We start from the raw sequence: 25,661 nt of genomic DNA, 5'->3' as shown, positions 1-25,661 counted from the left end.
GGGGTGCAGAACTCAAATTCTAGTAAGAAGACCAGACTTAATGGTCTGACTGAGACTGGAGGGACCCTGGAAAGCATTGCTCCCGGATACTCTTATCAGCCCTGAACTAAAACAATTTCCGAAGCCAACTCTTCAGACAAGGATTAGACTGGACACTGGGACATAAAGTGATACTTGTGAGGAGTGTGCCTCTTAGCTCAAGTAGATATAAGAGACTAAATGGGCAGCTTCTGTCCGGAGGTGAGATGGGAAGGCAGAGCGGGTTAGGAGCTGGTTGAATGGACATGGGGTATCAGGGGTGGAAAGGAGGAGTGTGCTTTCACAGTAAGGGGAAAGCAATTAGGATCACATAACAAGGTATGTATAAATTTTTGTATGAGAGACTAACTTGAAATGTAAACTTCATTTAAACTACAACAATAAAAAAACAAAGTGACTTGTCAGAGCTTTGTTGGAGAAAGATCACTTGGCAGAGATGTGGAAGGTGAACTTAAGGAGAATAACGGTGGTATTAGGGAGGTGAGCTGGGAGGCGATTGCATTTGTCCAGAAAAGGGAATGGATTAGGGTCTGGACCCAGTATGGCCAACTTGTCCCAATTTGCCTGGCACTTTGTCGGTTTTAACACTGAAAGTCCCATGTCCCAGGAAGCCCCTCAGTCCCAGCAAGCAGGGACGATTGGTCAACTTAGCTGGACCAGAAGAAGGACAGACAGGAAGGGACAGATATCAGAAGTGTTTGAGAGAGAAAACCAGCAGGGCGTTGGGAAGTGAAGAGAGGAGGCAGAGGATTCCTGGGTTTCTGGCAGAGGTGACTGGTTAATGATGGCACCATTAAATGAGAGAGGAACACAGAGGAGGAGGGGATGAAATCAACACAACCGCCAGCACCTGTATAGCTCTCACTCTGCCGATCACTCTTCTAAGAGCGTAATGGGTCACAGTCCTTTAATGCTCACAACCACCAGAAGGGTGGGTACTGTCATTATCCCCATTTTACACATAATGAAACTGGCACACAGAGAGCCTGAGGAACTTGCCTAAAGTCACTTAGCTGGTAAATGGCAGAGCCAAGATCTGAACCCAGGCTCTCAAGAGCCCTTAACTTATAAGACACTGGCTTTGGTTTTGAATATCTTGAGTTTGGGGTATTGTGGGACATCTGATTCATGCTAATTTAGTTAAATGCAGGAGTCTGAAACTGAAGGGGTGGATATCGGAGCAGGAGATACAGGCTTGGGAATCATTAACAAATTAGACTAAAACCTTGTAAGTGGATTTGATATCTAGGAAATGGGAGAAGAAGTGGGCTATCGATAGAAATTGAGAACAGTAACTATTCAAGGAACTGACTTCAGAAAAAGAGTCCACGGAAAGAGGCCAAAAGATAATGACCAGGTAATTAGAAGAAGAACTGCAGTGTCACAGAATTCATGGGTTTAGGGAGTTTAAAGAATTGTAGAACAGGGCTTCAGTTCAAGAAGTGGGTCTTATTTGACCACATACCAAACTTGATTAAAGCAGGATAACTCACTGCCTTCAAGTCGTTTCTGACTCATAGTGACCCTATAGGAAAGAGTAGAACTGCCTCGTAGGGTTTCTAAAGCTGTAAATCTTTACAGAAGCAGACTGACACATTTTTCTCCCGCAGAGCAGCTGGTGGGTTCGAACCACTAAACTTTTGGTTAGCAGCCGAGAGCTTTAACCACTGTGTCACCAGGGCTTCTTAAAACAAACAAACAAAAAAACCAAACCCATTGTCGCTGAGTCGATTCAGACTCATAGCAACTCTATAGGACAGAGTAGAATGGCCCCATAGAGTTTCCAAGGAGGAGGCGGTGGATTTGAAGTGCTGACCTTTTGGTTAGCAGCTGAGCTATTAACCACTGCGCCACCAGGGTTCCAGGGCTCCTTAAAAGGGGCTAAAAATAGGGAAAACGTCTATAACATTGCCGGAAACCAGCATCACTGGAGGTATTAACATATACATATAATTTCAAATTCGCTACATATTTTTGACTTAAAGGTAATCACTGATAGAAAAACTAGTATGTATAACTTCCAAATCATCAGAAGGGAAAAAATGAGCAACGAAAACCTGACAATATAATAAAAAGAAACCTAGGAAAACAGCAAAAAGCATAAAAAATCAGAAAGCACAACACAGGATGACAGAGGAAGATCAAATAGCACACAAAGTGTGAATGGATTCAACTCTCATTTGTTAAAAACTAAACAGCAAAGGCTTTCAGGCTGAGTCTGAACAAAATCCAATTATATTCTGTTTACAAGAGTCATGTCTAAAATAAAATATTACAAACATGTCTTAAAGGGATGAGGATTTCTGATTTCAAAATGGTAGCAAGTATACTGTCTCATTCTTTTCCTTTTGTAATTCACCTCAAAACAAGGAGGTACATCTTTAATGAAACTCGAAGATACCTAAGGTCCTAAACCACAATATCTGAGTACAGAGAGAGGGTAGAGAAATGGCAATAGATAACTCATCATAGAAGAGGAAGGTCGAGTACAAGGATCAGAATTCCGGAAATACTATGAACTGTCTGGAGGCACCAGGTTCCACAGATGGCAGGGACGAGGTGGAGCCTGAACACGGGTAACTGATTGAAAGTTGGTAGAAAGAGCAGTTAGATGCCTCAGGTACCACTCCCACCCTGGACAGCCAAGCAATGAACCTTCTTCCTGCCACAGAGGCCAGAAAAACTGAAGAAGAGAGACTCTGGACTTGGGGACACTGCAGCTGGAGGACGATGGAGTAAAGTGCTAGGCTCCAAATAGGTGGATTCCATGAAAGCTCGCTCACTGAATGGTGAAAGCCCTAGTCCCTTTGCCCACCTTAGCTCCAAATGCCAGATGCCAGCAGGCCTATCCTCACCGCCCTCCCTCCCAAGGCATGAGCCTGAAGGACCTTTCTCTGGAAAAACAAAACTGTCCTAGCAAAGACACTTACAGATACTGACATTTGAGTTCTCCAGGGAAAAGCCCCGCTGGCCACCTGACTGCCCACTGAGAAGTCCCCCACTGACTTAGCTCTTTAGTGCCTCACTCCTGAATTTGAACAGACAGCAAAGATCGCCAGATATGTGGAAACAGCATCTAACATTAAAAATAAATAAATAAATAAGGAGAGAGAGATTAAAACAAGCAAACGAAAAATAAGAATTCAGAGGAAACAGACACCATGCAAAGAGCAGAAGACAATGTCAAATAAACTATAATCAGCATCTTCAGAGAGATAAGAGGAGATACTGCATCCATGAAGCAAGAATAGAATGCTATTAAATATAATCAGAAAACGAAGAGTTCTTGAAGCTTAAACATTCAACAAAGGAATTTGAAGAAAACTTCCCCAAAATTGAAGAAAAGACAGAAGGACAAGGGGAGAGAAAGGATTAGAAAATTAGAGAATGAGACTGGGAGGCCTAACATCTGACTCTTTGTAGTTCCAGAAAGAAACAGAAGAGGAAGGGAAGGAAATGATTTCTAAAATTATATTAGAAAATAGCTCAGAACCAAAGGATGCAAGTCCCCATATTGAAAATGTCCATCAAAGTTCCAACATAAAGAACAGCAACGACAAAAGATCCCACCAAGGCATACTCCTGTGACAGTTCAGAACCGTTTGTGTAAAATGAAGTATCTAAAGCTTCTAGGGAGAAAAAGACAGACTCATACAAAGACTGGGCATAAGAAGGCATCCTATTTCACAACAGCAACATTGGAAACTATAAGAAAATTCAGCTTCAAACAAACCAAGAGAGAATGGGCAAAACCGTAGTGGTAATGTTGACAAACCCTTCTCCGTTTTTTGAGTAGACAAAAAACAAAATATTAGAGTAACATAATGTATTTGATTTAATAATTAAACATCATACTTTGTATTCTATAGTTGGAAAACACACACATGTATTTTTTAGTTGCCACAGGATATTAAAAAATTGATCATATAATAGACAATGAAGAAAATGTCAATAAATTCCCTAAAGGTAGAAATTGTATAGGTCAGAGGCTTTGTCCCAGGGGCATTTACTAATCTCAGTAATCAAAACCCAAACCAAAACCCATTGCTCTCTAGTCGATTCTGACTCACGGCGATCCTATAGGACAGAGCAGAACTGCCCCAAAGGGTTTCCAAGGAGCAGCTGGTGGATTCAAACTGCTGACTTTTTGGTTAGCAGCCGAGCTCTTAACCACTGCGCCACCAGGGCTCCAATCTCAGTAATCAAGGGGGATGATTTCTATAGTCATGTAGGGATGAGAGAGTCAAGGCCTTGGGCCCACATGAGGCAGGGATTTGAAACTAAGATCTCTTCAGGGTCTCTCAGTGAAAGACTATTAGAAAAAAATCCATATACCAGTAATGGGAGACCACAGAGAAACTTGTCAGCTTTTCTGTGCTATAATTGAGGGAAGAAAGTCTTCCCTGAACATTCTTAGGCACAAGCCTGTTTTTATGTGGACCTACCCATACCCATTACCCATTGACGTCAAGTCGATTCTGACTCATAGTGACCCTATAGGACAGAGTAGAACTGCCCCATAGAGTTTCCAAGGAGCGCCCGGTGGATTTGAACTGCCGACCTTTTGGTTAGCAGACGTAGCACTTAACTACTACACCACCAGGGTTTCCTAGGGTACCCTGTGGTACACATTTACACTATCTGCATGGTCTAGGAATTTAGGAGCCAAGAAATTAACTCAAAATATGGCCTTGGGCTGATAACATGACTTGGGCACTTGGCAAGAGCAAATAATAAATTTTTCTAGAAGAATAAATTTTCCACCCAGGTTTCCCATGGCGAAAGCCCCAACAAACATGAGCTCACAATTGAGGAAACATACAAGGAGTTAACCTACTATGGGGCCAGTGGACCCAATAAATAGTAGGATTAGACTCTCAGTAATTACAGATACTGTAATTACATAATTCAGACTGCAAAATAAAAATGTTTAAAATGAGTAAAGAAATAAAAACATGAGAAAGGAACAACACAATATTCAAGGAATCAAAACCCGAACCAGTTGCCATCGAGTCGATGCCAATTCATGGCGCCCCTTTGTGCTCCATAGGGTTTTCAGTGGCTGAGTTTTTGGAAGGAGATCACCAGGCCTTTCTTCTGAGGTGCCTCAGGGTGGAGTAAAACCACCAACATTTTGGTTAGCAGCAAAGTACTTAAACAGTATGTCATTTTCACTGATTCTAAAACATATTTTTTCATATTTTAATGTCTCTGAAGTTAGGAAGTATTTTATAACCAGTGTGATAAGGAAGCACTGTTCACGGATGGACCTAGAAAACACGATGCTGAGTGGGGTCAGTCAGTCACGAAAGGACAAATACTATATAATCTCACTGCTATGAAATAAGCAAATATATAGAAACCAAAGGTTATTAATGTTTACCAGGGATGGGAGGAAAGGGGAAAAGGGAAGTTTTTGTTTGGGGGGGCAATGAATTTATGTTAATGGTAGTGGCATATTTTGGAAAAGGATAGCAAGAATGGTAGCACAACATGAAAAATGTAATCAATGTCATTGAATTGTAAATGATGAAGTTATCGTGTTGGCAAATGTTTTGGTGTATGTATTTTCACCAAAATAAAAAGAAAGGAAGGAAAGGAGAAAGCAAGCACTGTTCGCAGCTTAGGAAGCGTTGTTTCTTTTTTAGTGGTAGGTAAAATGATAGTATGTCTTAAATTCAATGAAATACGGTGTTTGAAAAAGAATCCGACATAATGTAATGTATAATATTGGGGTTGGGAAAATCATGCCAGAGGCAGAAATTATCAAAGAAAACAATTGGTAGATTTTGCTACATCAAAATTAAAAAAAAAAAAGATTAATGTTCTCATATTATAAACTAGGGACATCACATCATTAATATGGGATAAGAATATGAACAGGAAATACATGAGTGAAGATATAGAAATTAACAGTAAGTATAAAATTATTATTCAACTTCATTAATTGGTAATCAAAGAAATGCAAATTGAAATAATGAAAATTTTGACAATCAAATTTGCAAAGATACAGAAATAATGTGTTAATTGTGCAAAGAACTTGGCACTCTTGAACACTGCTGTGAAAGTGGAAGTTGGTATAGACTTTCTGGAGGGAAATTTGGCAAAAATATCAAAAGTCCTAAAATATGTGTGCCATCTGACTGAGTGATTTTACTTCTAGGCATTTTTTTTTTTTTAAAAACCATAACCATGATTTTATTCAAATATTTGTCCCTTGGGATAGTCTTCACAGTGTTGCTTATAATAGTGAAAAAACGGCTGGATGTTAACCCTCAAAATGTCAATAGTCATCCTCTCCATGTGACGGGACTACGAGTGAATTGACTTCTTTGTGCTCTTTTGTATTTTCCAAAATCAATAAGTAAACTTTTGTCTACAGGTTAAAATGTTATTTTAAAGATGGAGGACAAAGAAATTGTGAACGATATCACATACCACACAGACTCATAGTGTAAGGACTAAAAATTGATGGTTGGTGTTGGCAACATGTGACCTTGCCACAGTGGGGTGGGCTGTAGGCAGATGGTAGTGGGTAGAAGAATCATTGGTAAGGGACTGGAAAGCCTTCTAGAGGTATCTTTCAAGACGCTTGGCTAAGGAAAGAGAGGAGACAAAGTGGTAGCTAGAGAGGTATTACTATCACCTGTCTGTTTGTTTGTTGTACTGTGGTGGCTTACGTGCTGCTGTGATGTTGGAAGCTATGCCACCAGTATTTAAAAAACCAGCAGGGTCACCCATGGTGGACAGGTTTCAGCAGAGCTTCCAGACTAAGACAGACTAGGAAGAAAGGCTTTGTGATCTATTCCAAAAATCAGCCAATGAAAACACAATGGATCATAACAGCATATTGTCCAATACCATCTTGCCTTCTTAGGTCGGAAGGCACTCAAAACATACAGTGCCCACAACAATGGACTCAAGCATACCAAGGATTGTGAAGATGACACAGGACTGGACACTGTTTTGTTCTGTTGTACACGGGGTCGCCATGAGGCTAACAACAACAGAGAGGTATTTGGGACATTTGGTAGAGTTTTTTTTTTTTTAGGATGGAAAAGACCTGACCATGTTTACAGGCTAAGAAGAAGGATAAGTAGAGGGAAAGGTCAAAGCTGGAGAAAAGAGAACTGAAAATGGATGGAGAAGAGCCCAGAGAAGAGGGAAGAGGAAAGTGTTTTGAGTGATGCTGGGGCCCCAGTTGGGGTAGGAGGGAGGCCATGACTTTACTGTGGTCTTAATCTACCTGGATGTAGGATTTCTCCCAGAAGCACTCGGCATGGGAGCATACAGACTAAGTAGGTGATTTGATCTACAGTAGAGCGTCTGCTTGGGGGATGGTGCACGGGAATTGGGGATGTCAGTGAGAACATGGTTCAGGTAGAAGCATGAGGATCCAAGGTCAAACTGAGTACGGAGGTGAAGTCCAGAGCAGCCGTCAGATAGGAAAAGGACGGATGGGTCTTATGTCAGAAAGTATCAATAAGAGCAAAGGACAAATGGCAAAGGGCAGCAGTAGGGGCAATGAGGATGAAAGAGCTGGTTTGATATGGTCAAAGTTGCGCTCTTGTTTAGGGGTCTGGATGTTGTCTGGTGTAGGGGGATAAGAGGATGTGTGTGCATTTTATAGTCAGCTGGTTATGTCTTAGGTCCTCAGTGGACCTTAGATCCTAAAGGGTCAGCAGGGGGAGGGCAAGGCCCTAACTCTTATAGTGTCTTACTCATGCTCGTTGGTGTTCAATATTTCAAACAGACTGATTGGAGAGCAGATTCTTTCTGATAGGAAGACCCATTTCCATAGCAAAGGCTCAGAAAAGCTCAGAAGTCATTTCCCCTTCTCTGAACCCCCTCCCCTGTGGGCTCCCAGCCACCTACCCTGTTTACACATCCCCAGTTCCCATCTGACTGTTCCCCCTCCGCCCCTTTCCATTCTCGCCAGGACTCACCGAGAAGGACCTTCCTGCTAAGTTGGAGGATTTGACAACCTCTGTCACACTGACATTCAGGCACGTGTGGTCTGTAGCAGGAGCAGCAGCATGCGGGAAGTAGGTGGGCCCTGAAATTGGGCAGAGGAGACGGGGGGCAGGTTTGGATGGGCCTCCAGGGATGTAGGGGAGTTGGAGGTCCTAGGTCCTAAGAAGACCTCCATGAAGGCATTTTGACACTATTTTCCCAGCTCAACTCCCACCCACACCCTGCTCAGCCCCTCTTCCTGAGTCCATCTTGGTCCTAGTCAATGTGGATGATCTGGTTCCTTCCAGATCATCTCTCTTCCCTGGCGAACCTACAAAGTTTCTCTATCCTCAGGCATAGTGGCCATCACCAGCCTAAATCCCCACCCACCACCCTTTCTTCACCTCCTTCTGCACCCATTTTTCAATGGAAGAGAGTTCTGTTGAACTTCCCCACAGATATTAGACATGCTAAGAATGTAAAGTACACCTAGCCCAGGATTTTGTTTACAACAGAGGCACCAAGGGGATGTTGGAGGGTATTCATCCCCAAAGGTTGAGAGTGTTTCCTCTGACTTTCTTAATGGTGTACAGTGTCTCAAAAGTGATTATTGTGTGATGCTTCCCAGGCCTAGTACAGAGGGTTCTTTCCTGTCTCTGCCTCTGGGGAGCATTTTGGCACCACCATACCAGTTCTGATAGAATTTTGGGGGGAAAAATTTGGAGGAGGCAGATGACCTAGAGTGGGAGTGGCTAGGGTGAGAGTCTTATGAAGGAAATAGAAGAAATACAATTTTAAAAATAAGAGCTAACATTTGTAGTTTACGATGTATACCTAAAGCAGTACCTTTTATTATCTCCATTTTAGAAATGAAGAAACAGAGAGGTCACAAGTAACTCACCCAATGTCACACGGATAGTAAGTGGCAAAGCTGGGATTTGAACCATGCCAATCTGACTCTAGAATCTGCTCTCTTGACTCACTGTTTTATAACCACCTCTGGGTTAAGAGTTATTTCCAAAACTGCAAGTCTCCCTTGTGGTGTTAAAGACCTACAAGTAAAAACTGTTTTGGCTGTGACAGAGTTTCATGTCATCCCCAAAAATTTATCTTAGCTGCTCAGGAATTGTTAAAATCGAATACCTGTTTCTTGAGTTTTCGCCTTTGTGCCAGATGCAAAGTAATTTAGGAGCTATGACGCCCACAGAAGCACACACATGCATTGCCGACAGAGAGGTGTCATCATTGGCATGCTAGCAAAGCCCTCAAAGGATTTTAGGAACAGAAGTAGTTACTTCTAGTTGGATGCAAGAGGACAGATCAGAGATGGCTTTCTTCTAGGCATTCCAGCAAAGCTAATGTGTATTTTCATTTTGTATCTCTTCTAGAATATTCCAAATGCATCCATTTTTTAAAAACACCTTTTTGGGGGTATAAAGTAGTACTTCATTTATTCAACAAATGTTTGAGTAGCTATTATGTGGGGATAGAGTGATGAACAAGACAGATCCCTGCTGGGTGGACATTCTTCTACAAGTACCTGTGGGTAGCATCCCTTCAGTCTCATCTGTTGAGGTTTGGACTTAGAGTGGAGGCAGTGTGGTGCAGCGGTGAAAAGCATGGACTCCTGTGTGAGACAGGCTGGGTTTGAATCCCAGCTCTGACGCTTTCTCACATCGTGATCATGGGTAAATTATTCTCTCTGCTGCAGCTTCCAGTAAAAAGTTGCTAACACTAATAATGCCTATCTGATAGGGTTAATACACTCAAAAGAGTGAATGTGGTCCACATGCTTAGAATACCACCTGACCTCTGGGAAATGTGGGCAGTGGTTAGTAACCCTTTTTGTTATTCCAGGAGACCAAGTTCCCCCAGGGCCTAGGCAGTTTTAGGTAATTAGGACTAGTGGTGCCTTCTGTGAACTGGACGGTACCTGCCCAACGGAATGACATTCAAAATAAACGCGTTCCAAACAAAATGCAACAAACTCTACAGGTCCAATTCAGAGGCAGAAGGCCACCTGCAGCCCCTTCATGTGGCCCATATACCTTTCAACTTGTGTCTAATCAGGCCTCGGAGGCCCAGTCCCTACTGGTAGAGAGCGCTCTGTTCCCCTGGGTATGTGTTACTAGGCGGTGAGCAACCTGAGGGCGGACAGCTTGTCTTCCCCCGGGCAGCACGAGTAGGAGCTTGGCCCCCGCGGTGATCATGGTGACTGCGGAAGCTCTCCCTCCCCCAGTCACCCATCTTCTAACGTTGGAGCCCCCTCCTTCTCTTCCTCCTGCCTTCCCTTTTTTGTCCCTGTGTCCCTCTGTGCTCTGTTTTCCCAGCTCCTCACCTTCAGTGTCATTGGCTGGAATGGCCTTCAGGACCAGCCCAGTGGCCCGCAGGGAAGCAGTGACCTCTCGTGCCCGGTGGCTGAGCAGGGCCTGGGGAACAGGATGTAGGAACAGACGGGGCTCCTCAGGACAACCCCCATACATCCTCACATCAGCAGTGTGTACCTCTCTCCCTGCTTCCTGCCCCTGCCCTGTGAGTGTTGTCTGTGTCACTAAAGTCCAATAAGGGGCCAGCTGACAGGCTTAGAGTATTCCTAGCCCCAGACAGCATCTTCAGCCTTCCAGATCAAAGGATGAAATCTCCAATGAAATAAGTTCAAGCAACTGGCCCGCTAGTGAGGAAGGTATTTTTGAGCAAGGGGACATCACTCTTGTCCCTTAACTGAGATCACCGTCTTGCTTATATGTAAGGGCAATCTTAACCCACCCACCTTGTAAGACTGTCTGAAGCCTGGGGCACTCTGGGGGCAGCTTTAAGAAAAGGGGCATAAAGTTCCTTTGGCTCTGCCTGCTTCCCTTGGCTGCCATCCAGCTGTCCCTCCCAGCTACTTCCTGACCATGCCCATGTACCGTGACCCAAGCACTGACCTTTTCGTAGCAAATGAAGAGCTCAGCCCCTTGGCCCTCAGCCACGCCTCTCTTCTTGGGTGAAAAACCATCTGAGGGAAGATGAAAAAACAACAACAATAAAAAACCCGTTGCTGTAGAGTCGATCCCAACTCATGATCACAATATGTGTGTGAGAGTAGAACCATGCTTCATAGATTTTTCAATGGCCTTTCTTCCGTGGCATGGCTGGGTGGATTCGAACTGCCAACCTTTTGGTTAGTAGCCAAGTGCGTTAACCATTTGTGCCATCCTTACAAGAGGCTTAAGGTGTGAGGTCCCACCCCTTCCACCTGGCTTCCCCACCTCCCCTAGGGCCGCAGCTGAGCTGTTGGATTTTCATGTTCTGTCTCCCTGGATGGAAAGGCAGCAGTCAGAGGTGCCCGGCCGCCTTTCAGTCTGGGAGAGCCTGGGGAGAACGGAGGGCAGCCCGGGTACTCAGCAGGGGTGTGGGATAGTGCAGGGGGAGCTGTTACTAGGTGAGGGGTGGAAGGACTTTCTGGAAAAGCGTCTTGGGAGAAGCTGAGTCAGGGTGAGCTTCAGAAGAGGGAAACCAGGTGCTCACCTTTGGGGAATTTGGAGTCTTGGATCTTCACCTTGAGCTCGGTGAGGAAAACGTCCTCGGCAGGGTCCTGGCTCAGCTCGCTGAAGAAGATCTGGAGAGAGGAAGGAGGGGCTTCGTAGAGGCTGACTTCTTCGGCCAGAGGCAGCCTTCACACCAGCCCGAGTATGTGGAGAGTGGGAGACAATGTTCAGGACAGGGCTGGTGTCCCCCTACCCATCCTGCCAATAAAAGAGTCTGAGCTGCATAAAAATGATTACCTGGATCTGAATTTATCCATATCTATCGCGATAGGAAATATTTATAAGGAGTGGAATAAACTATTAATGAAAACCCAAACTATCGGTTGCCACTACTGTCTAACGGGTGTGGCGGGGCGGGGGGACCCAGGGACAAAATTCACATAAGGGGAGAGTAACTACAGTGTCTTAAGACACTGGCAGGGGAGAGAACTTGTAGGGTCCTGGATATGCAGAGAGAAGCTGGGTGAGGGCAGGGCTGGTAAGAGCTGGTTTGCTCTTGGGGAGAGACTGTGGAGATTTGGCGGGAGGGGTGGCTCCTGAGAGCACAGGGCAGAGAAGGGAGGAGAGGTGAGGTGTGGATGGGGGAGGATAAAGGATGTCAGAGACAACACGGGAGAGTGGCCAAAGGATTTCTGAGAACAGGGATGCAAGGAATAAAAAAGCAGCCCCTGAAAGCCAGGAGCTGGCCTGGCGCTAACAACTCGGCCTTGGCGTTTTGTTGACCGTGAACAATTTCACAGAAGGCCAACAGCAGGCAAGGCCTGTAAAGAGAAGGGATGAAGACAAAAACCAGACCACTCCATAATCCTGTGAAAACACAGACAAAAACACGAACAGTGTGCGAACTACCCCTCCCGTCCTCCTAACCTGGCAAATATGAGCATCTGCTGCTTCTTTACCCTCACAGCTCTAGCCTTTCAGATAAGAGTATTGAAATACGCAGTCACAGAATTGCACCCACTTACTGAGAGTATCCGATCTAGAGCAAAGCCCTGATTTTTTGGGCCCTCCCCCAAATCACCTATGATTCCAAATCCCATATTAAGTCTTTATACATATATATACACACACACATATACATATATTTATATAACAATAATTTATAATAATATATAAAATAAAAATAATTTTATTTTGTTGTTGAGAATATACACAGCAAAACACACCAATTCAACAGTTTCTATACGTACTATTTAATCACACTGATTACATTCTTTGAGTTGTGTAACCATTCCCACCCTCCTTTTCTGAGTTGTTCCTCCCCACTAACATAAATTCACTGCCCCTTAAGGTTCCTATCTAGTGTTTTGAGTTGCTGTTGTCAGTTTGACCCCATATAGACAGTTCTTAAAAGAACAGAATGCTCAAGGCAGATATTTTTTACTAGTTAAGCTAAACTGTTGTTTGGTTTTAAGAAGACTTCAGGGGATATTTTTGGTTTAAAGTTTAAAGATTATCTCAGGGCGGTAGTTTCAGGGTTCATCCAGCCTTCATGGTTCCAGGAAGTTTGGAGTCCATGAGATTTTGAAATTCTGTTCTGCATTTTACCTCTTCTGATCAGGATTCCTCTATGGAATCTTTGATCCAAATGTTTAGTAGTAGTAGCCGGGCACCATCCAGTTCTGGTCTCATGGCAGAGGAGGCAGTTGTTCATGGAGGCAATTAGCCACACATTCCATATCCTTCTCCTATTCCTGACTCTCCTTCTTCCTCTGTTCCAGGCAAATAAAGACCAATTGTAGTGCCCTGGATGGTTGCTTGGAAGCTTTGAAGACCCTAGTAACTACACCATATTACGTCCTTTCTAATACCTTCTTCCATCACCCATTTCTCAGTTTATTGTACTGTGGTGACTTGTGTGTTGCTATGATGCTGGAAGCTATGCCATGGGATTTCAAATACCAGCAGGGTCACCCATGCTGGGCAGGTTTTAGTAGAGCTTCCAGATTAAGACAAACTAGAAAGATTCGGTGATTTACTTCCAAAAATTAGCCAATGAAAACACTATGGATCACAACAGAATATGATCCAATATCGTGCTGGAAGATGAGCCTGCTAGGTTGGAAGGCAACTACACAATAGGTGCAACAATGGACTAAGTGATCATGAACATGGCACAGGACTGGGCAGTGTTTCATTCTATTATAATAAGGTCCTTATGAGTTGGAGCCAACTTGATGGCAACTAACAACAACAACACCTTCTTACTGAAATGCCTCATGGTTGTCCATGGTGTGTATTCTCTCTCATTGCAACAAGTCAGTAATCCCAACTTTGTTCAGCTACATGTATTCTCCTGGGGATGGTGACTGCTGATCCCAACCCCTGGCTCCAGGTGAACATGTGATCCATCTCCTTGGTCACAGTGCTTGGTGTAGGGATAAGCACTTACCTCAGTTCTTGGACTTTTACTGGAGCAGCTGGAACCCCCGGGGTTGCTAAACTAGAAAAATGTAGACCTGGAACTGCTAGTGGCCATCTTGCCACTGTGAGGTAAAAGCCTGTCTGAGGGAAGCAACTCAGAGTAATGTAGAGAAGGTGGATGAAGAGCGATACGAGAGAGATGAAGTCCTGGTGGCATTGTTTGAGTTCTCAAATCCAGCTTTTCTCAAACCACTCAGCCCAAAACTTTTCAGCAATGTGAGCCAATAGATTTTTTTTCTTACACTAGTTTTTAAGATTTCTGTTACTTGCAACAGAAGAGTCCTTACCAATACAAAACTAGAACCAGAAGTGGAGTTTCCAAGTGAAGATGCTAAAATGAGGAACTGGCTGGGTCCAAGTGGGGTGGATATGGGGTAGTAGCCTTCACAACTGGACCAATAAGCAACATCATGATAAATGAAGAAAATATTAAAGTTGTCAAGGATTTCATTTAAGTTAGATCCACAATCAACACCCATGGGAACAATAGTCAGGAAATCAAATGACGTATTGCATTGGACAAATCTGCTGGAAAAGACTTCTTTAATTAAAGTGTCAAAAAGCAAAGATGTCACTTTGAGGACTAAAGTGCATCTGACCCAAGCCATGGTATTTTCAATCCCCTCATATGCATGCAAAAGCTGGACAATGAATAAGGAAGACCGAAGAAGAACTGATGCATTTGAATTATGGTGTTGGCAAAGAGTATTGAATATACCATGGACTGCCAGAGAATGAACAAATCTGTTTTGGAAGAAGTACAGCCACAATTCTCCTTAGAAGTGAAGATAGTGAGACTTAGTCTCACGTACTTTGGACATATTATCAGGAGGGACGAGTCCCTGGAAAAGGACATCATGCTTGGTAAAGTAGAGGGTCAGCAAAAAAGAGGAAGACCCTCAACAAGATGAATTGATACAGTGGCTGCAACAAACATAGCAAAGACTGTAAGGATGGCACAGGACCGGGCAGTGTTTTGTTCTGTTGTACATAGGGTTGCTATCATGGATTGAATTATGTCCCCCAAAAATATGTGTCAACTCGGGTAGGTCATGATTCCCAGTATTGTGTGGTTGTCCTCCATTTTGTGATTGTAATTTTCCTATGTGTTGTAAATCCTAATCTCTGTCTGTGGTTAATGAGGCAAGATTAGATTATGTTAAAGAGGATTAGGGTGAGATCGTAACACCCTTACTAAGGTCACATCCCTGGTTCAATGTAAAGGGAGTTTCCCTGGGGTGTGGCCTGCACCACCTTTTTATCTTACAAGAGATAAAGGAAAGGGAAGTGAGCAGAGTGGGGGACCTCATACCACCAAGAAAGCAATGCTGGGAGCAGAGCATGTCCTTTGGACCCTAAGTTCCTGCACTGAGAGGTTCCTAGAACAAGGGGAAGATTGATGACAAGGACCTTCCTCCAGAACCGACAGAGAGAGAAAGTCTTCCCCTGGAGCTGACGCCCTGAATTTGAACTTGTAGCCTGCTGGACTGTGAGAGAATAAATTTCTCTTTGTTAAAAGCATCCACTTGTGGTATTTCTGTTACAGCAGCATCAGATGACTAAGACAGTCGCTATGAGTTGTAACCACTCGATGGCACCTAACAACAACAAAAAGTAGGGTGGAGAACAGTGAGAATTCTTCCATCCCTGGCTGGGAATTTGGAAATCTGCATTGTACAGTAACAAAGCAGCTGGTTAAAGTGCTGCCTGCTATGTCCCAGGACTCAGACCACGTGCCTACTGAAGCTGGAGCCTCAGGGGCTTAATAGAATAAAGCCAGGGTGTAGGAGTGTGTTGGCCACTTCCAGTTGTCTGCAGTAGGGCCACTAAGAAAGAGACAATGATCAGTAGAAGGTGGTCAATCTTAAAGCAGAGAAGGAAGAAACTGCTATAATTGTCCAAGAGAGGTCCTTTCTGCCTACATCAGCCAACAAGAGCTGAATAGTATTGGGAACTAAAGGCTTTAAAAGGCCAAATTCTCTGCCCCCATTTAATGCCAGAAAAGGTATACAGCTTCAAACCACAGTAGGATATAAGATTGAGACCTGGAAAAAACCTAATCCTCGAGTTCTTCCCTCGCAAGCACGCTGGTGTGTATATCCTCCATGGTAAGATAAATGGAAACTTCATAGTCTCAGAAGGTGTTTTGTTTGCTGTAGGTTATAAAGAGAGAATGAAGGGGAAGAACAAGGAGAGAGGGGATGACTGAAAGGGTCAGGTCCAGGAGGAGGAGGTGGTAGCAGATAGGTCAAGGACACAGATGAAGGCATTTGTTCTGAACTGGAGAAGTTCCACTGGAAAAGAACATGTGAAGATGGGAATGGGTGTAAATGCATTTCTAGGCATGGACAGGAAGTTTGGGGGAACCTTATGGCCTCAAATTTTTTCAGTGGTCTCTGAGTGGAAAGGTAATTTGCTGAAAGTAAAGGGCTTGAGGTGGCGAAAGTTGGAAAAGCTGATGTTCCAGAGGCAAAGGGAGTTTGCCAAGGGAGCAGCGTGGGCCCAGCTGAGGCTGGACACCGCAGTATGTAGAGATATCAAGTCGCAGGGCTGTGGATATTTTTCCCAGGTGATGCTCAGAAGCCCAGGTTTCTCAAAAGGTAAGGCACATTGTAAGCACTCATCTGGGGTTGGGTTTTGCTAGGAGGGGGGACAGTAGGGAAGGGATGCAAAGAAAGTGAAGGATGAGGTGAGACAGTGGTTCAGATGAGAAACTGCCTGGGCGGACATAGAAGAAAGGAGGCAGGGGGATGATGGATGTTGAGAAAATGGAAGGACCTGGAGGTGTCTAGGAGGTTGAAGAGAGGTATGGTGGGAGATCCTTGGAGGGATGGGAGTTTGTGACCAGAGACTGGAAAAACAGAGTTTAAGACATCTGAGGTAAAGCAGTTCCTGGTGATGACTTCCATGCCAGCTAATCCCTGATTCTCAATCTTCTACAGCAGCCAATTTCAAGGGATCAAGGGTGTTATGGATTGAATTGTGTCCCCCTAAAATGTGTGTCAACTTGGCTAGTCCATGATTCCCAGTATTGTATGATTGTCCACCATTTTGTTGTCATTTGATATGATTTTCCTATATGTTGTAAATCCTACCTCTATAATGTTAATGAGGCAGGACTCAATCTACAAGATTAGGTTGTGTCTTAAGTCAATCTCTTTTGAGATATAAAAAAGAGAACTGAGCAGAGAGACATGGGGACCTCCTCCTACCAAGAAAGCAAAGCCGGGAGAATAGCGTGTCCTTTGGACCCAGGGTTCCTGCGTGGAGAAGCTCCTAGACCAGGGGAAGATTGATGACAAGGACATTTCCCCAGAGCAGACACAGAGAGAAAGACTTCTCCAGGAGCTTGCACCCTGAATTCAGACTTCTAGCCTCCTAGACTGTGAAAGAATAAATTTCTCTTTGTTAAAGCCATCCACATGTGATATTTCTCTTACAGCAGCACTAGATAGCCTAAGACAAGGGCTAAGGAGAATTTTCCACATAAAGAAGATCTACTTCTTCTTGGATTAGAGATCTTATAAGATAATACTTATCTGATTCATCCAGAGATTAAGAAGATAAAGTTAACAGCCAAAAGTGTCTGAGCGAGTTTATTACTTGTATCCTAGTTCCTGTGTTTCTCCAGAGCCAGGGTATTCAGGTTATGGGGTCCTGGGGTCCAACAGGCTAGCATAGTATCCTTGGACCCCTAGGTGGGATGCTTACCTTGACTGTGAAGATCTGGAAATAGATGGGTTGGGTGCCCATGCGAACATAGTAGGTAATGACATCTAGGATGAAAGGGTCCACAGTCCGGGATGTATCCAAGGAGGGAGGCTGTGAGTGAGGCAGAGAATGTCTTCAGCCACCTCTCTCCGTGTGGGAGGTGCCATTTTCTTAATAGAGAAACTCCAAAGCCCCCACATACCCTCTGTGATGCACTAACCTAGCTGGTCCTTCAATATGCTCCAAGCCTTTCCTCCCTCCCAGCTTCTACTCCTCATCAAAATATGCCTGTTTAGAGCCCCATATTCCCAGGTATCCTAATTCAATTCAATTTCATAAACAAATATTGAGCACATGTATATGTAAGACACTGTGCTAGGTGCTTTGAGAAGACAAGATGCTTGAAAGTATAACTAATGATGAACGAGCCTGGACTGGGTTCTAGGCTTGGATCAGCCACTCACTAGCCAGGTGACCTTGGGCAAATTACTCAACTCTTTGAAGCCTGAGTTTTCTTCTAGGGAAAATGAGAAGTTGAACCAGATGGTATGAAGTCTCTTTCAGCTCTGGTGGTCTCTGAATCTATTAATAAACTAATTAATGTTTACATGTTTTGGGGAAAGGACTAGTGTCCCCTAGGCCCTCCCCAACTCCATATGATTATAAAGCATAATAGAACATCTATATAGAATCTTGTAAGGATTGGAAAGAAGTTTAGAGTTTATCTCATCCAATTCATATCCAATCCTGTAATATCTTTTCTGACTCTCACATCTGGTCTGTTGAAATACTGCTCCCTTCAAAAAGGTCACAATGGGAACTATAAATGTATCCTAACAGCGCTGTCATTGCTCAGAATGTTTCACGTCTCTTCTTGTGGAAACTGCTTTTGGAGTAAGTATAAAAGCCACATAAATTGTTCGTTATAAGGGGAAGGAAGGGGGGAATAAAATCAAAATCCTACATGCATCCGGGCAGGAAAAAAAAGTTCCAACAAAGGAACACAAATGAGGCCTGCATCAGATGTTCCTCTTCCTCTTATAATATACTCCAAGTTCTGAGGAAAAGGTATTTTAATACCCAGCCAGAGTGTCTGTCATGTATATACAGACACATTTTCAGATAAGCAATAGTTCAGAAAATATGCCCCCCCAAATACCTTTATTTGAATAGAAATATAAGAAGACATAGCTTAATCAAGCAAGCAATATGGCAAAATTGAGAGCTCAGTAAGGTGGCAAGTTAAAATATAAATATGTAATATACTAGCAATAAGTACTAACCAAATATAACAGGAAAGATACCATTCACAACAGCAAGAAAAAATATCAGACATGAGGAATGATTTAGGAAGAAACGGGCAAAAGTATATGATGAAAATGGTACAGCTATACTGAGGGATATATAGAAGGCTTTAATAAATGAAGAGCTATACCATGCTCCCAGAAGGGGAAACTTTATATGCTGAAAAAATTCTCCCCCAGATTTCCATCAGAATTTCAGTGGGATTAAACAAAAAAGCCCAACTTGTCAATGAGATTCTAGAGCTTATCTGGAACAATGAATAAACAAGCACAGCCTGGAAAGTCTTGGAAGAGAAGAGTACGGAGGTGGGGTTACCCGGCCAGAAATTAAAATATAAGCCTGTTAATTTGTATAGGAATTAATAGATCAATGAGAAAGAATAGATATCTAGAAATACACTCAAGCATACGTATGAATCTAAAAAGTGATAACACCTCTACAACAAAAAGACAAATAATCCTATTAAAAAATGGGCAAAGGAAACGAACAGACACTTCACCAAAGAAGACATGCAAATGGCCAACAGACACATGAGGAAATGCTCGCGATCACTAGCCATTAGAGAAATGCAAATTAAAACCACAAGGAGATACCATCTCACCCCGGCATTACTGGCACGAATCAAAACCAAATGTTGGAGGAGCTGCGGGGAGATTGGAACTCTTATGCACTGCTGGTGGGAATGCAAAATGGTACAACCATTTTGGAAAATGATATGGCACTTCCTCAGAAAGCTAGAAATAGACATACTATTCGATCCAGCAATCCCACTCCTAGGAATATATTCTAGAGAAATAAGTCGTCACTCGAATAGATATATGCACACCTATGTTCATGGCAGCATTGTTCACAATAGCAAAACGATGGAAACAACCTAGATGCCCATCAACAGATGAATGGATAAACAAACTATGGTATATACACACAATGGAGTACTATGCAACGAGAAAGAACAACAATGAATCTGTGAAGCATCTCATAACATGGATGAAACTGGAGAACATTATGCTGAGTGAAATAAGTCAATCACAAAAAGACAAATATTGTATGAGACCTCTATTGTAAAAACCCATGAAAAAGTTCACACACAAAATGTAACAATCTTTGTTGGTTACCAGGGATGGGAGGTGTGGGGGGGGGGAATACTAAATAGGCAATAGATAAGTGGTATCTTGGGTGAAGGGTGAGACAGTACACAATACGGGGGAAACCAGCACAACTTGTACAAGGAAAGGTCATGGAAGCTCCATAGACACATCCAAACTCCCTGAGGGACTGAATTTGCTGGGTGGAGGGCTGTGGGGACCATGGTCTCGGGGAACATCTAGCTCAATTGGCATAACACAGTTTATAAAGACAATGTTCTACATTCTACCTTGGTGAGTAGCGTCTGGGGTCTTAAAAGCCTGTGAGCAGCCATCTAAGATACTGCACTGGTCTCATCCCTTCGGGAGCAAGGGAGAATGAAGAGAACAGGATACAAGGGAAAGATTAGTCCAAAGGACTAATGGACCACAGCTACCAAGGCCTCCACCGGACTGAGTCCAGTAGAGCTAGATGGTGCCCGGCTACCACCACTGACTGCTCTGACTGGGATCACAACAGAGGGTTCTGGACAGAGCTGGAGAAGGATGTAGAACAAAATTCTAACTCACAGAAAAAAAAAGACCAGATTTACTGGCCTAAAGGAGTCTGGAGAAACCCCGAGAGTATGGCCCCCAGACACCCTTTGAGCTCAGTGGTGAAGTCATTTCTGAGGTTCACCATTCAGCTGGGGAGTGGATAGCCCCATAAAACCAAATGGGACTAATGAGGCACTAATGAGCAGTCCACGGACAAGGGCCAGAAGGCAGAAGGGGACAGGAAAGCTGTGATAGGGAACCCAAGGTTGAGTAAGGATAGTGTGAGGTTGTTAACCATTGTCACAGGGCAACATGTGTACTGACTGTTAAATGAGAAACTATTTTGCTCTGTAAGCCTTCATCTAAAGCGAGAATAGCAGCACAACTGGAAGAGCATAGTCAATGTCACTGAACTGTGCATGTAGAAATTTTTGAAATGGTGTATCTTTGGCTATATGTATTTTCACCAAAAAACAAAAGCAAAAACAAAAAAAGTCGAGAAGGGAGAGGGTTGACATGTTGTGGGGTTGTTAACCAATGTCATAACACAATATGTGTACTACTGATTCATGAGAAGCTATTTGTTCTGTAAGCCTGCACCTGAAGTACACTAAAAAATTTAAAAAAATAAAATAAAAAAATAAAAAGTGATAGCAGTGGCATTTCAAATTGATGGGACAAGGTGACTTAGGCAATAAATAGCTTTAGGGTACACATTTGGAAAAACTAAAATTACACACTTACCCTAAACACTGAAATTAATTGCAGATGGGTTATTTATTTAAATGTAAACATTGACATAATAAAAGCATGAGAATATAAGATCAGTGAATATTTATTTAATATTGGCATGGAGAAGGCCTTTGAAAGGTGGAAACCATAAAGAATAAAAGAGTGCCAGTTGGAATTGACTCGCAGCACCTAACAACAACATTGTCGGACCCCATAAAGGAATTAAACTTCTGTAAGTCCAAGAAACATTACTGACAAAACCGAAAGGCAAAGGACAAAGTAGAAAAAAGTCTGCAACAAATATGGCAGCACAAATGGTAAGATTCTCTTAACATATAAAGGTGCTTTTCCAATCAGTTAAAGACAAGCTTATTCCCCACCCAATAACTGGGGGTGTGGGGTGGCAGTATCGTTTGTGGTTATGAGAACATGTTCTACTTATGTGAAGTACTTAGAATAGGCAAATGCTTAGAGATGGACGTTTATTAGTGGTTGCCAGGAGCTGGAGGGAGGGGCAAATGGAGTTATTACTTAAGGGGCACAGAGTTTCTGCTTAAGAGGAAAAAAAAACAGCTGCTGTAGAGTCATTTCTGACTGACGGTGACCCCATGTGTCTCAGAGCAGAACTGTGCTCTGTAGGGTTTTCAATGACTGATTTTTCAGAAGTAGATTGCCAGGCCTTTCTTCCAAGGCACCTCTGGGTGGACTTGAACCTCCAAACTTTCAGTTAGCAGCCAAGTATGTTAACTGTTCGTACTACCTAGGGACTCCAATTCTGTTTAGGGGGATGAAAAACATTTGAAAATGGATAGTGGTGATGGTGGCACAAGATGGTGAATGTAATTGGTGTCACTGAATTGTACACTTAAAAATGTTTTACATGGCAAATTTTTTTGTTACATATATTTTACCACAATAAAAAGAGTGAGAGAGAGAGAATGAGCTCTGGAGTCAAGCCGCCTGACCTCCAAGTGAGACTGTTCTCTCCTTTTGTTACTTTGGGCAAGTTTGCTAAGCTCCCTGTGCCTCAGCTACTTGATCTGTAAAATGGGGATGTGACAGGAGTACCTACCCCACAGGGTTGTTGTGAGAATTAAATGAGCTGTGACCTTCATGTGAGTGTTTGAACCACGCTGGCATGTAGTAAAAGATCAGGAAACATTAGCAATTATAATCATACAAAAGTTATCATAGAAAAGTCACAGGAGAAATATAATTGAGCTACAAGTTTACAGAAGAATATTTTACTTCATGTTTTCCACAGTGGTTTGGTCCAAAGCAGGCGCCTGGTACATGTTCCAGATGAATCCAAAGGTACTAACTGGCTAGGGCTCCTCTCCTCAATTCCCTTCCTGCATCATCTGCCCCTGGGCTCCCTGGGACAGACCATTGAGGTCAAAGATCCCAGGGCAAGGTCTGAAAACACGCCCGCCCCCACTTCCATCCCACTGCCACGTCCTGCCCGCTGGGCTCTTCCTTCGCCCCCTCCCAGACTCCACGCCCTCCTCCTTCCACCTGACCCTCACTGCCCCTACCATCTCAGCCAGCTTGTGGATGGCCGGGCACAGAGTGTTGACGGTGTTCTGGTACCACCTGTCCACGCGGCCCAGGAATGTAGCCAGTTCTCCGAGCTCTGGCTGCCTGGATGCTGTGGGCTCCTGGGGGTGAGAGGAGTGGGGCAGACCTGTTAGGCACCGTCTCCCCAGCTGGCAGGTCCCCAGATACCATCAGCCTTGTTTCTAGTTCCAGGCAAACCGGCTTTGTGAATGTGGGCAAAGCACTTAACCTCTCACGGTCTCCATTTCTGCACCCCGTGAAGACGAGTTTTTGTTTTGCCTTATACCCTAGAAGAAGCTGGGACACCCCTCACTGAGGGTCACTTGCCAAGAACACTGAAAAAGGATCATTAGTCTTAACAGGGGACAGATGATGATTGCTTTGACTTTAACGTAGCTAATGCAGATGGACAAAGAGTGGGCAACGGACAGTAAAGCCGCACGCTCAACAGCACTTCCCGCCACTAGATTAACCTGCTTCCTTTGCCCGAAATTCCCATGTATGGGATCCCAGGAAGTGTGATTGTGCGGTGTGGTGTGTGCATGTGCGTATGAGTGTGTGTGTGTGTATCGTATATGTATGAGTGTGTGATGTATGTGTGTGGTGTCTGTGTGAGTATGATTGTGGGAGTGAGTGTGTGTGGTATTTGTGGTGTGGGTATGGTGTATGTGTGAGTGCGTGGTATATGTGTGTGGTACGCGTGTGAGGGTGTGGTGTGTGTGAGTATGTGTGGGAGTGAATGTGGGGTGTGTGGTACTTGAATGTGTAGTGTGTGTACGTGTGTGCGTATGAGTGTAGGAGAGAGTGTAGTGTTGTGGTATTTGAATGTGTGTGGTGTGTGTGTGTGGGATTTGAATGTGGTGTATGTGTGAGTGTCCCATGTAGAGGACAGAGAGAGCCCGTAGGCAGACAGCCCCTTTCTGGCTGTTCCACTAATCCTCTGTCCTTCCCCTCCCTGGGGCTCAGGTTCCGCTTCTGCACCAGTTTTAAGGAACAACCACTGCCCTGGTGCCTGTTGGCATGTGGGATGCAAGCCTGTGGGACTGAGAGCCCACATTTCAGGAGAAGCTTGCAATTAATTCCATTAAAACAAAACGCGAAAACAGTGATGGGCAGGCAGCTACGGTGAGAGAAAGTGTCTCCAGCCACATTAAGCCCCCAGGGCACCCATTTGTAGCTTCTGGAACAGAAGACTCTCAGCTCCACATTCTAGGGATGGTGACTTTACTCCCACGGGGGAGCCACAGGGATGTGAGACTGCAGGTGGGTCCTGCCCAGTCCCATCCTTTGTCTGCCCAGCCCCTAACCCAGACCCTTGCTCCTGATGCCCTCCTTCCCTCCTCCCCCACGGTCCCCTCCTGTCCTTACCCGTCCAGTCACCTCAGGGGCCAGGATGGGGATGTAGTAGAACTGCAGGCTGAGTCTGGGAGTGAGGTAGAACGTCTGGGTCTCTCGTTTCCTGGCAGCAGGCAGCAAAGCAAAGGGAGTCAGAGCAGAGGTTTGAACAGACTCAGCTCCACATCCTAGCTCTGCCACTTCTTATCTCTTGACTTTCTGCAACTTACCTAACCTCTCTGAGCCTCTGTTTTCTCACCTATAAAATGGGGGCAGTGATGTCTGCGTGGTAGAGTTATGCTGAGGATCAACAGCACTGACAAGCGTAAGGAGAGGGCAGTGCCCTGCACACAGGGGGTGCGTGGTGATAGTGGTGCCCAGCGTCTGCCCCCATCCCTCCAGCCTCTGCCTCCTGACCCTCGTTCTCTACTCCTGATCCTTCCCCAGCGTACACCGGGCCCTCCTGTGCCCCGGCCAGCCCCTCGGAGCCCTACCTGAGGGTGTGGTACGCCTGGGCCAGGCGCCCCAGCATCCTGTCATCCCCCAGCACCAGCACCCGGGCTGTGTGCACCCGGGAGACCCCAGGCAGCAGCTCCCCGTCCCCACTGAGCCCGCCCGTCCTCCGGTGCAGCCCTGGGGGTCCATGCCAGCTGTCAGGCAGCAAGAGGTCTGGGAGCCACGCCCGCTTCTTAATGCCTCCTTTGCGCTGCAGCCCGGCTCGCTCCATCTCAGGGCTGCTGGGTGCAGGTGGCTCGTCAGCCCCCAAAGGAAGGTCCCGCTCGATGCCACTGTCAGTGGACAGCATGGACACCCGGGCCAACTCGTGGTCTGGCGGGAGGCCCTGCAGATCCAAGGCCTCCAGGTCAGCGCTGAGGCGGAGGTAGGATTGAGGGCGAAGGAAGAGCACCAGTTCCTTCCCTGTGAGGCAGAGAACAAGGAAGGTCAGGGCAGTGAGGAGCATGAGACTAGCAGGTCTCACCCAAAAAAAACCTGTCATCCCATGTTCCTTAAACACTGCTCAGCTGGACAGAAGCCACACAGATGCTAAACAAGCAAACAAACAAATGGTTCTATGGTCAACCCAGTTTGGGAATCCCGCACACTCCTGCCACCTCTTGTTGAGTTCCATTAGTAAACATATTAAAGCCTCTGAGAAGTCCTGCAGTAAAGAAATCTGCTTAGTCCAGTCTTTCCCACATTTATCTGATCCTGGAGCCTTCTTTTTCATATGCACTCATGTTATGGATTGAATTGTGTTTCCCCCAAATATGTGTTAAGATCCTAATCCCTGTACCTATAAATATGGCCCTGTTTGAAAATAGGAGTTTTCTTTTATGTCAATGCAGTCGTATCTGAGTAGGGTGGGACTTAAACCTAATCCCTTCCGAGTTAAGAAAAGAGCAAAATAGACACAGAGACACACACACACGGGCAAGATGCCGTAAGAAGACAG

General features: G+C 44.5%; 1 protein-coding gene across 1 annotated transcript in view; it reads right to left on the bottom strand.

Moving 5' to 3' along the window:
• LOC101352786 (phosphoinositide 3-kinase regulatory subunit 6) overlaps nt 1-25,661 on the bottom strand; it is a 39,393-nt gene that overhangs the window by 12,393 nt on the left and 1,339 nt on the right. The window contains exons 2-9 of the mRNA XM_023731073.1: nt 24,703-25,126; nt 24,242-24,332; nt 22,852-22,974; nt 17,658-17,768; nt 11,503-11,593; nt 10,920-10,990; nt 10,331-10,421; nt 7,986-8,095 (exon numbers count right to left, since the gene is read on the bottom strand). Of these exons, the coding sequence (XP_023586841.1) occupies nt 7,986-8,095; nt 10,331-10,421; nt 10,920-10,990; nt 11,503-11,593; nt 17,658-17,768; nt 22,852-22,974; nt 24,242-24,332; nt 24,703-25,013 (999 nt within the window). The 5' untranslated portion in view covers nt 25,014-25,126. The remainder of the gene's footprint in view (nt 1-7,985; nt 8,096-10,330; nt 10,422-10,919; nt 10,991-11,502; nt 11,594-17,657; nt 17,769-22,851; nt 22,975-24,241; nt 24,333-24,702; nt 25,127-25,661) is intronic.

This window comes from Trichechus manatus, unplaced genomic scaffold (assembly GCF_000243295.1).
Source record: "Trichechus manatus latirostris isolate Lorelei unplaced genomic scaffold, TriManLat1.0 scaffold00040, whole genome shotgun sequence".
Classification (NCBI taxonomy): domain Eukaryota; kingdom Metazoa; phylum Chordata; class Mammalia; order Sirenia; family Trichechidae; genus Trichechus; species Trichechus manatus.
The sequence above is the reverse complement of the archived record's forward strand: the minus strand, read 5'-3'. Positions and strand labels throughout refer to the sequence as shown.